General features: G+C 39.9%; 1 protein-coding gene and 1 non-coding gene across 2 annotated transcripts; both read left to right on the forward strand.

Annotated features, from left to right (window-relative positions):
• Positions 1-3175: 3175 nt before the first annotated feature.
• LOC139626950 (elongation factor 2b-like) lies at positions 3176-10377 on the forward strand. The gene is made up of 13 exons (XM_071487520.1): positions 3176-3307; positions 4617-4831; positions 5052-5233; positions 5486-5697; positions 5877-6055; positions 6311-6416; positions 6730-6982; positions 7099-7294; positions 7431-7797; positions 7941-8294; positions 8465-8647; positions 8911-9043; positions 10014-10377. The coding sequence occupies exons 1-13, from the start codon at positions 3305-3307 to the stop codon at positions 10205-10207; spliced, it is 2577 nt and encodes an 858-aa protein (XP_071343621.1). The 5' UTR covers positions 3176-3304; the 3' UTR covers positions 10208-10377.
• Positions 6572-6639, forward strand: LOC139627281 (small nucleolar RNA SNORD37). The gene has a single exon (XR_011692550.1). It is a non-coding gene; the product is annotated as a small nucleolar RNA SNORD37 (small nucleolar RNA).
• Positions 10378-12020: the final 1643 nt, after the last annotated feature.

Here is a 12020-nt window from a genome sequence, read left to right on the forward strand (position 1 = left end):
TGAAGACTTTCAAGCAAGCATTTTTGAGGATCAGACTGAAGCAAATATGGAGAATTTGGTATGTCAGACTAATGTTTCTTTCTGTCACACGAAATACCGGGAGAACATGAACTCTTCTTGGTGTAAGTAAGCAAAACAACTTTGAATTTTAATAAGACACATCCCCAGAGATAGCTAAAAACCCTTCTAAAAGTTTGGTGTCATTTCAATCTATGGTCAATTACTCAGGCTGAGCTGCCTGCCATTTGTCTCTGTCAATCATTTTGTGTGAGTGTTTTCAGACATGACAGCACACTGAGAGCCGCAGCACACAGCTTGACAAGCAGATCAGGTGCGATGGCGTTAAATGAGAAAATTTTACACAGTTTACTTCCCATTCAAACAGGTAATTAACACTTTCAGCTTCATTCAATTTACATTGTTTGTTCTTGTTGCGTTTGGGTGTGTGTATGTGAGTGTCTGTGCATCTGTGTCCATGTTATGCCTGATTGTTTTCTAATTCTGTTCCTTATAGCCCCCTCCCCACCCCCAGTTTCCGCCAAGCATATGAATCATGGAATGATTTTATGCTTTTTAAAAAAGCGCGTTTGTGCCTCTAGCATGCCTATACAATTTGCCAGATAATGGTATCATGTGAATCTTCAGCTACACCATTTTCTGCACATGTTATCAAACCAACTGTTGCCTTTGCAGAGAGGCAGAAAAAATATAATTAAGCGTAGGATGGGGATGGAGATGAATCCAATGTACTGTATGCCTTTAAATATAGACTGCATAACACTCAGCGTTCACCACTGTACCGTCATTAAAATAACTACAATTTTAAAACCAGGGTTACATTTGAGGCACCGGAAAGCTTAGTTTTAGTGAAAATTTGCACACCTGAGTAAATGGTCTGGCATTGTGACAGATTACCGAGAGCTTCAACAACCCTCATAAATAGAAAAACAAGCTTATATTCTTGCAATGAGCTCAAAAGTAATGTAGTAAGTAAAGTGATGTATTACTATTGAATGGTAGGCGGCGTTTAGTCAAGGACCTTCCTCATGTATGTATCTTGGAGTACTATGCAGTTATTATTCAGTAACCTTGGCTGTTGGTGAAAATAAGAGATCCTTTTGTCTAGGTCTCATACCTCCAATCACTCAGAAAATCAATTATACAAACAGTAGAGCTGAAATATATACATGTGTGAAATTCATATAAAATGTTTCTGCCTTTAAGTACTTGGCAATACCATTAGATGCACTTATCTCTACCTGACTGAGATTATTCTTGGCTGTGTCGTGTTATGAAGGAAAATTAAAGGGCACTTCTTTTTTTGCTAAAATGCTGTAATATGACCTTGAGACTATGTGAATTGAAAAAAAAGGTCCCTGAATGATTTTCCACAGAGAATAATATTCTGCATTAGTCATCATTCACACTCCCTTTTTTGATTGTCACTGAGAGTTTAAACAGCTGTCAGTTATTTCCCTCTCTACCAAACTGTTAGCTCTCATACATCTTCTCTTTCTGTTTCTTCCTCACCTTTTTGTGTCTTTGCATATGTACCTTAAAGCCTTAAAACATGTTTATAAAGCATTCACAGGGTTTAGTTAAATCAGCAGAAGAAGAAAAAAGTACAAAGTATAAGCTTAGTTGGATTAGTCTAATCAGAAATGAGTTGGTGCATTAATTCCAGTGCAATCACAGACACCAAGGTCCATCATTCGTGCATGAAGACATTCATTCATGACAACATTAAACTTGTCTTATAGCCTGTACAGCATATTATTGCCTACATAGAGTAATTTAACCACTTCTCAGTTAAGGATGGCATGAAATGATCATGATAACATGAACTCGTTTGAGCATTACTTACATTTTATGGGACTGTTGTGCTGTAAGCTGCACTGTCTGGATGTGAAGCCAGGACGCCATCTGCTGGAACAATTAATCAAGCAACATGACATGAACAATCTGACCAGAGGAAAGATTTCTACCTTAACAGGACCACAAATCCAGGAGTCTCTTGTTTGTTTGTTTTTAAAGACAAGCATAAAGGTCAACATTTTGGTAGTAACAATAATTACTTGATACATTTAAATAATCAGTGTCCAACTACATGTTGTCCATTGCTTGGGAACTGTTTTATGCTGATAATAATGAGAGATTTTACAAATGCTTATTTGGTAATTTTTATTTTTGTTTGTCCTTTTGCTCAGAGAGATCCAATTACAGGGATTAACCCGCAGAAGGTGCGGTAAACTATCAAAAAGAAAAGACTGCTTGATACAAGCATTTAATCTATTCAATCTGTCATATTTGATTAATTGTATCGTACAAGAACTATTATGATTATATTAAATGAAAAACCAGAAAACAAACCAGCTTCTCTGATTCATCTTCAAATGTTGCCTTCAAATGACAACTTTCTGGCTTTGTGGGAATAATTTGAAGACTCCTGCATGTGGCATTATTACTGTTAAGATCAGTCACAAATAAAAATTTTGCATATAAATACCAATTTTATACCTATTCATGACACCACTGAGATTTGTTTGTCAGCAATTCATTGAGAAAACAGATCTTAATTATCATAATTATCTTCATTTTAAACTGGATTGAGGGACTTTGAGTTGACTGGTCTAACAAGTTCATTTGTGACACAAATATCTGACATATTTATACCTTTTGTATAAAGGCTATTTAAGGGTTTTTATATTATTTTATGATGCTATTAGTTTCCCGAGAATGAACCACTGGAAAATAGGGGAGGCTACAGACACCGGGTGGAGAGAAGGAGGTGAAAAGCAAAACAGGTAGACTTGGAAAGGCAAGTGAGTTTATCAACGGGGAAATGTATATAATATTATTTCTATGGTTTCCATTCAGTAAAAGAACAACTGTCAAGCATATCTCTTCACTGTGTTACATTGTTGTCATCATAACATTTTTTTAATAAATAAAAATCAAGATGCTACGCTTATTCCTTTCAACTTCATGACAGTCTATTTATAAAGGTAATGAAGAACCGAACAAAACTAATTATTTCATAAAGCTCCTGTGACCCTTGTTACTCCACAAGCAAACTTGATGCAGCAGCAGCAGCAGCCCAGTCAAGCGCAGCACTGAGCCCATGGGATCACAAGGTCTTCAACGTAACGTCGGTACGTGATGACGCACACGGTGGACGCACGCCGTATAAATCCCTGTCTTCTGACGTCAGCGGCCTCTTCCCTGCCTGTGCCCTCGTGAGGTGGGCAGTGTAAAATTTCCTGTCTCTTTTCTCCACCAAGCGAATCTAAAACCATCCGTCAAAATGGTGAGTCCCTAACATTTCTTTGAGCCATTGATAAGTTATCGGACACACAAAGTGTCTTTAGAGTTAATATTGATCTTTTGATGAGCACTTTAATGATGCTATGCTACTTACATATCAATCCGGATTGTGCTTTGATCAAAATGGCAACCATTTTGTCATCTGTACCGTTAGCAGCTAAGAGGGCCCCGCCACTCTGGAAAACCGGATCCGTTTTGCTAACTTGCTTTCTTATTTGCCTAAACGAAATTATTTATTACCGGTTTGAGTGGTAATATATCGAAAGAGCTTCAAAATGCTAACTTCAGGCGACGTCAAAGTGTAGCGGCTAACTTTGACAGCGGCTGATTTTGCTCTGACGTTACCTGTTGTTCTACTACAATGTTGATTTTCGTGTTGTTGAATTAAAGTAAGTTTGGCTTTTAAACGTGGTTTATGGTGAGGGGGGACGTGCAAAGTCAACAAAACATTTCGCTCTGTATTTCGAAGTCGTACCGGGTTGCAGGAAGAATTTGCCGGCATTTCATGTTCCCCCGGCTCGGACGGCTATCAAGCTAATGTTAGCATTTAGCATAGTGTCAAAGTCTGTACACGTGGCCTGTTCATGTCGACATATTATGCCGGGTGCTGCTGCGGTGAAGCCCTCCTTCAACTGAAAATGAATCCTTAGCATTATTAGTTTATGAAATAAACACTGTTATTTACCAGGTGTGCTGACAAACACCAGTAACGGGTTGTTGAAATAATCTGTTGAACGTAGACAACAATAACGTCAGAGCTGTGATGGCGGATACCCAACGCCCTGGGTGGAGGTGCATAACAGTTCGCGTTGAGTCAGCATCAACTTCCTATAAGCAGAGGGCACAGTTGCTGTAGGGTGACATAACAAAGACCGTGCTAGCTAGGAAGTGAATGATCTATTAAAGACACTTGCATATATATATTGAAAATGAAGTGCACGAAGATATGAACACCAGTGGCAGTAAATTACTGAAACAATGCTCTTTTGCCATGTGTGCACTTTTCTATGGGAGTGCACATCAGTGGGTTCAATAGCATTTTAGCAGATGAGTGCTTGGCTTGCAATTGTCCTGTTTCTCCCTGGGCAGATTGAATACCCTTATCACCCATTGCATTTCAATGCCATACAATAATGGCCAGGGAAACAGAGCTCATTCACAGATCAGGACGACAGTGTCAGACTTTACACCTAATACACCAGAAGGCTATGCAGCCACATCAAAAATGTTTTTGTTTACTTTTTTGTGACTTATTTTTAAACTTTTTTCCCTTACCTAAATTTTCCTCTCAGGTGAACTTTACCATAGACCAGATCCGTGCCATCATGGACAAAAAGGCCAACATCCGTAACATGTCTGTGATTGCGCACGTGGACCACGGAAAGTCAACTCTGACAGACTCGCTGGTGTCGAAGGCTGGCATCATTGCCTCAGCCCGTGCTGGAGAGACTCGTTTCACAGACACACGCAAAGATGAACAGGAACGTTGCATTACCATCAAGTCTACGTAAGTATATTGCCGCATTTGACTTGCAGTCAACACTTGTTAAGCCTCTGGAGTCATCCAAGAGTGATTTCACATTGTACTGAGCATTTGTTGTGACATGTTGAGCACTTAGGACTATATATAGGACTGTATAAGAACAGTCGCTTTGAAAATAAAAATCAGCTGGTTGAGCTCGTTAATTTATGCTAAATCTGTCATCTGTCTTTTTCTTAATTTGCAGTGCCATCTCCATGTTCTACGAGCTGAGTGAAAATGACTTGGCTTTTATTAAGCAGACCAAGGATGGCTCTGGCTTCTTGATCAACCTGATTGACTCACCAGGACACGTTGACTTCTCCTCTGAAGTTACTGCTGCTCTCCGTGTGACTGATGGAGCCCTGGTTGTTGTGGACTGTGTGTCTGGTAAGGACATGTCTGAATAATCCTCAGCAGCTGATGTGAGCTCTCCAAATGGATTCTTAAATTTTCACTTGGGCATTTTCTTTTTGATAAAGAAGCAAATTAAAATGTACCCATGCTACAGGAAGACTTCATGTACAAATGGTATCCTCCATGATAAATATTTACCTTTTTATAGTACTTATGTGAAATCAGATTTATAACTTGATCTGTTTCTCCTGGGTTACATTTGATATATTTGTGTACCCCTATCAGGTGTTTGTGTGCAAACTGAGACCGTGCTTCGTCAGGCCATTTGCGAGCGCATCAAGCCAGTCCTGATGATGAACAAGATGGACCGTGCCTTGTTGGAGCTGCAGCTTGAACCAGAAGACCTTTACCAGACTTTCCAGCGTATTGTTGAGAATGTCAACGTCATCATTTCCACTTATGGAGAAGATGAGCGTGGACCTATGGGCAACATCATGGTAGGTGACAGTCTGAATCTTTTATCTTCAGTGCAACACCCACTGGCCCCATTGTGCTTCTAGTATTTGTCTCTTTTGTCAAGTAAAGTCATATTGCGTCAGTATAACTTCATTCAACTTTCAGTGAAACATCTCTTAAAATCCAGTTGTGTCCTGATATATCATGTCAACTGTCCTAGGTTGATCCAGTCCTTGGTACCGTTGGCTTTGGCTCTGGACTCCATGGCTGGGCTTTCACCCTGAAGCAGTTTGCTGAGATGTATGCAGCCAAGTTTGCCGCCAAGGGCAACACCCAGATGACACCAGCTGAGCGCTGCAAGAAGGTGGAGGACATGATGAGGAAACTGTGGGGTGACAGGTAAGTCTCTAAATGGCAAGCTTGATCTATTAAGTGAAGTGCCTTTGATTGGATAACATGGGTAGCAGTAACAAACAGTGACAGACACTTGCTAGAGGAACAGGAGCACGCAAAAGTGGCTTCTCTTGAAATGTTTTGACTTTTTTATAAATTTCAAACAATCTCTTTAAATCTCAGCATTTAGGTCTGTTATCAATGTAGCTCTCTCTTTGACTATTGTCTTATTAAATCTTTGCATCTCATCTATTATTTTAGGTTCTATGACGCTGAAACTGGAAAGTTTAGCAAGTCTGCTAATGGACCTGATGGCAAAAAGTACCCCCGCACCTTTGTTGCTCTTATCCTGGACCCCATCTTCAAGGTAACCAGATTTAACAAGACTTTAATTAAATATTGAGGTACAGTACATTTACCTCAATGCTAGGGCTTGATTTGACTTCAGAGAAGTACATTTTATATCAAGGTAATTCAGTGTTGATAAAACTGGACCATGATAAACAGTTGCTTTGTATGCCTGCAAGTGATGACTTGATCATTCTTCACTTTGACCTGATTTACTAGTGATGATAACCTTCAGTCTGAGCAGGGCACAAAAACTGGTTTTTGCCAACATCTTTGTCTTGTCCGTGTTAAATGCATTCTGCTAATTCCAATCAACTGCAATCAACTTTTAGGTGTTTGATGCCATCATGAACTTCAAGAAGGAGGAAACTGCCAAAATGATCCAGAAGCTGGAAATCAAGTTGGATACGGAAGACAAGGACAAGGAGGGTAAGCCTCTCCTGAAGGCTGTCATGCGTCGCTGGCTGCCTGCTGGTGAAGCCCTTCTGCAGATGATCACCATCCACCTGCCTTCCCCTGTCACTGCCCAGAAGTACCGCTGCGAGCTGCTCTATGAAGGACCTGGAGATGATGAGGCTGCCATGGGTATGAAACTGATTTAAATTGTGTGGATTAATAGCATCTAGAGCCCATGCATAATATCAACAATGGCTCATTGTTCTTGGATTTGTACTGATTGTCGGACTAAATTGTTTACCCAGGTATCAAGAACTGTGACTCTAAGGCTCCCTTGATGATGTACATCTCAAAGATGGTCCCCACCAGTGACAAGGGTCGCTTCTACGCATTCGGTCGTGTGTTCTCTGGGTCTGTCTCCACTGGCCTGAAAGTGCGCATCATGGGACCAAACTTTGTCCCCGGAAAGAAGGAGGATCTCTACTTGAAGCCAATTCAGAGGTTGGTTTCAACATCTGGCCAGTTGATTTGATTATTTTTTTTAATGTATTATATCATACGTTATGATGTATTTATCAAGTATTGATGACTTCTGAATTGTCTTTCTCTACAACTCATGTACGTTGCTCTTTGTCAGGACCATTTTGATGATGGGTCGTTACGTTGAGCCCATTGAAGATGTGCCATGCGGGAACATCGTGGGTCTGGTTGGCGTGGACCAGTTCCTTGTCAAGACCGGAACAATCACCACCTTTGAGCAGGCACACAACATGAAAGTCATGAAGTTCAGTGTCAGCCCTGTCGTGAGAGTTGCTGTGGAGGCCAAAAACCCAGCTGATCTGCCCAAGTTGGTGGAGGGTTTGAAGCGTCTGTCCAAGTCTGATCCTATGGTGCAGTGTATCATTGAGGAGTCTGGAGAACATATCATTGCTGGAGCTGGAGAGCTGCATCTGGAGATCTGCCTGAAGGATCTGGAGGAGGACCATGCTTGCATTCCACTCAAGGTAAACTTGACTTATGAAGTAAAATCTATTTGCTCTAATAAGCATAAGGATCCATGAAAATCAAATGGATGTGTCATTTTGATATCCTCAAAGGGGAGCATTTCCACATTGAAACTTACTGTTCTCTTTTTTTTTTTTTTTAGAAATCCGAACCAGTGGTGTCCTACAGAGAGACCGTCAGCGTAGAATCAAGTGTCATGTGTCTGTCAAAGTCACCCAACAAGCACAACCGTCTGTTCATGAAGGCCCGTCCCCTCGAAGATGGCCTGGCAGAGGACATAGAGAAGGGTGAGGTTACCGCTCGGCAGGAGCTTAAGGCCCGTGCCCGTTACCTTGCTGACAAGTATGAGTGGGACGTCACTGAGGCCAGAAAGATCTGGTGCTTCGGACCTGATGGCAGTGGCCCCAACCTGCTAGTGGATGTTACCAAGGGAGTGCAGTACCTTAATGAGATCAAGGACAGTGTTGTGGCTGGCTTCCAGTGGGCAGTCAAGGAGGTAAGCAGGCCATCATATGCAATAATTAAATGTTTATTGCACTCAGCTAAAACGGTCTCTAGTTCACACAGTATCTTTTATTGGGTTATTAGTTTAAAAAATAGTAGTGCTGTTTTTTTTTAAGAGATAAGTGGGTTAAGTTGTTCATCTACTGTTAATCTCGTCCTTAGGGTGTCCTCTGTGAAGAGAACATGCGTGCCATTCGCTTCGACATCCATGATGTGACCCTGCACACAGATGCAATTCACCGTGGTGGTGGTCAGATTATCCCCACAGCCCGCAGAGCTCTGTATGCATGTGAGCTGACAGCCGAGCCCAGACTCATGGAGCCTGTCTATCTGGTGGAGATCCAGGTAAGTGCTACATGTACTCTGTATTGTTTCTTCTAGTTATCTGATATACTTGAGGAGTTTAGTGCTGTGATTAATCTTTTTACTTTTAAAACTTGCTCATCAAGTTTATCACAGATTTTGAGGTTTGGCAGGACACAATTGTTTAGTTACAAAAACTTTTACTTGACACAAGTTTTTACCATAACTGAGATTTTATAGTTGCATGTCTTTTCATAGATTAGAGTATTGTATGTTGAACCAAATTCTTCTTGCCTACTCTACAGTGTCCTGAAGTTGCCATGGGCGGAATCTACGGTGTGTTGACCAAGAGGCGTGGTCATGTGTTTGAGGAGTCCAGTGTCATGGGAACACCTATGCGTGTCATCAAGGCCTACCTGCCTGTCATGGAGTCATTTGGTATGTCCTCTTTTAAAAATTTGCAGAGCAGCAAAAGTATTTGTTCTCAAAACAGTGGTCATTTTGATTTTATATTTAGTCTTTCATTAGTGTTTTTGCTACATATTAGTGACTGAGGCAACAAGATGTAATGACATTTTTGTCTAAAGTTGACATTAAAGTCATAGGTTGTTACGCATTTCAGGTCTGAGGTCACAAGTCTTTGTGTGCAGTTAGCATGGACCCATGTCCATGTTTTCTCTCTTGGAGATGAGGAATGGGAAAAGGCTCAGCTTCCCTGTTCATATCAGACTTCAGTTGTGTACACACTGCCTATTTCACTGTTCTGTTCTGCAGTCAAGAGTGCAATACTTTTAGTAAATACAGTTGTCCACACTCCTTTTTGCACTGAGTACATGAAGTAAGCCAGTTTAGTAATTTTCACATGACATGGTGTACCTCCACTTGTTTTGTTAATTTTCAGTTGGATAGTGTATTTTTCTAGTTACTGAAAGGAACAGTGGCTAATATATAATACATAATGTCACTGAAACCCAAGATACTTCTTTTTAGTACAATTCAAATACCGAACTTCTGAAGAGGAGATATTTGTGGCAGCTGAGGATAATTATTTTATCTTTAGATGCATATAGTGTATGATTCTGCATATGCAGGTAGTTGGGTGTAAACATACCAAAAACATAGTGAGCTATACATTGTGTTTCACATCAAATCAAGCCCTAGCATACATTTCTACATGGACTGTTTAAAAGTGCTATTTAAATTCTTGTTCTTATTTTAGATATATAAATTGTATAGTATAAAATCCAGGCTAACAAAATATTGTCCAGTGTGTCCTGGTCCACTCTGCCAATTACACAAACAGGATAGAGCAGCATTGTGCATGATTTGAAAGCAACAGTAACAGGCAGGTGCTCAATATAATTTCACTTACACCTATTAAAACATATTTTGCCTTGTCCATTCCCAGGTTTCACAGCTGACCTTCGTTCCAACACTGGTGGCCAGGCCTTCCCACAGTGCGTGTTCGACCACTGGCAGATCCTTCCAGGAAACCCAATGGACGCCTCAAGCAAGCCTGGCGTAGTTGTCATGGAAACACGCAAGCGTAAAGGTCTCAAGGAAGGTGTCCCAGCCTTGGACAACTACCTGGACAAATTGTAAAAGCCTGAATCCCACCTGGCTCATTCCTCGCTTCCCATCAAATTAAAGTCTACATCATGGGACCGGACTGTACAGAACACAGTGAGCACTAATGTTTGCCAAAAGGATCGACAATAATGAATAAACAACTACAAAAATTGTAAACGATAATAAAAGAAAATAAAAACTTTTATGGTTCAGGGTGTTTTTTTTGTTGTTTTTTTTAATGGGGTTGATAATGTGGGTGCTATGAACTTATTTCAACTTTTTCCCACTGCTGCTTAATCTATAGTTGCCACAATTTAGACTAAAGGGGTGCAGTGCTCAGTCATTTTTTTTTTCATATTGCACAAGTCAGATTTTCAGGTGGAATTTCAGTTCTAATACAGACTATTTTTAATTGTTATGCTTACAGTTTAAAGATTTTTTTTTTTTTTTTTCTTTTTTCCCTCCAAGAGTGCAGATTCCTTGTCTTAATCCTTTTCTTACCTTGACATGTTTATGGTTTACTGTCATGTCTGGGTGGGTGGGGGCAGTAATGTGCAGTATGTGTGATTTGATACACGCACGCACACGGTTGCACAAAGTTGCATCATATTTCTGTAATGCCTTTTTATGTACAAATGGCAAAGAGACAATCTTAAGTTTAAAAGGGGAAATCGGCTTGTTCTTGAAAGAAGTACAGTTGTACTAATGAGGTGGGATTGTGCTCTGGTGTCAGTCTGGTCAGAACATTTAAACAAGTTTAATACCAGAGCCACAAAGAATGCCTGACATGTCAGAATATTTGCCTTATATGCAGATAACATTGATGGAGCTGTCATTTGTAATTATCGCTGGAAGTTGGCAGCTGAACAAATTTTTATTGAAAGGTTTACAATGTTTCCACAATACATTATTACTATTGTAACACTGGTGTATTACCCCAAAATGGTAATTAAAACTTTGATGTGGCAGTAACATGCAACTATGTCAAGGATTTATAAAAAAAAAAAAAAAAAAAGGGGCCAAGACCAATTTTCATAGTGATCTTTGAAGTAAAGATACAGATTCAAGTCAAAGTGACTGGGCAGTCATACAACTAGAGTAGAAACTGAGTACCTTTATTAGTACAACAAATTTATCTGGATTTTAGTTTGTCATGAATTATGTTTAATTCCCAGAACTTGAAAACCATGAACAGATTCCTCTATCAGTTGTATTTGGAGCCAACACAACACTAATGTATGCTCTCCAAGAGGTTTGACCCAAATAAAATACATTTTGAGTTCTGGTGGGGAAAAATCAGGAACAGCGAGGAGACTAATCCACAGCTATATTACTGCTCTGGGTTTTAGTAACCTATGAAAGTGGTGGATGTGCATGTAGCTCTATTTGTACGCCAAACATTTTTTAATAATTTGCACCAGTCTATGCAGAGAAATGTTCACTGAGATGAGTGATTATGCCGATCCTTTCATGATATTTACTTCCGGTTGGTTTGTGATTATTATTTTTTTTTAAAGTTTGGTCACCGTATTTTCCAAACCGGATGTTAGTGTGCCGTCATGAGCTTTCATTGACTCTGGCTTAATGAATTAAACATTTAAAATCTAACGTTGCGGTTCCTCGCTATAATTATTACTGGAAGGTGGTGAACACGATCCACATCCACGGGTGGATATTCTACGCTTCCGGCCAACACTTTCAAAATAAAATTTAATAATAAATAATAATAAAAAAATAAATTTAATAATAAAATTAGGCTTGATGAAACGACCCTCGCGTCTTGCTTTATGATTTAACTTTATACAAGTTTCATATCAAGCATGGGAACATATACGCTTTATTACAA

The sequence above is a fragment of the Trachinotus anak genome, unplaced genomic scaffold (assembly GCF_046630095.1).
Source record: "Trachinotus anak isolate AG129_WGS33_773 ecotype Australia unplaced genomic scaffold, CSIRO_AGI_Tana_v1 ptg000010l, whole genome shotgun sequence".
Lineage (NCBI taxonomy): Eukaryota > Metazoa > Chordata > Actinopteri > Carangiformes > Carangidae > Trachinotus > Trachinotus anak.

Excerpts from the sequence above, each read along its gene's own strand:
- LOC139626950 (XM_071487520.1), top strand. Across the intron at positions 4,832-5,051 it reads TGCATTACCATCAAGTCTAC|TGCCATCTCCATGTTCTACG; the intron begins GTAAGTATATTG and ends CTTAATTTGCAG. Across the intron at positions 8,648-8,910 it reads TCTATCTGGTGGAGATCCAG|TGTCCTGAAGTTGCCATGGG; the intron begins GTAAGTGCTACA and ends CCTACTCTACAG.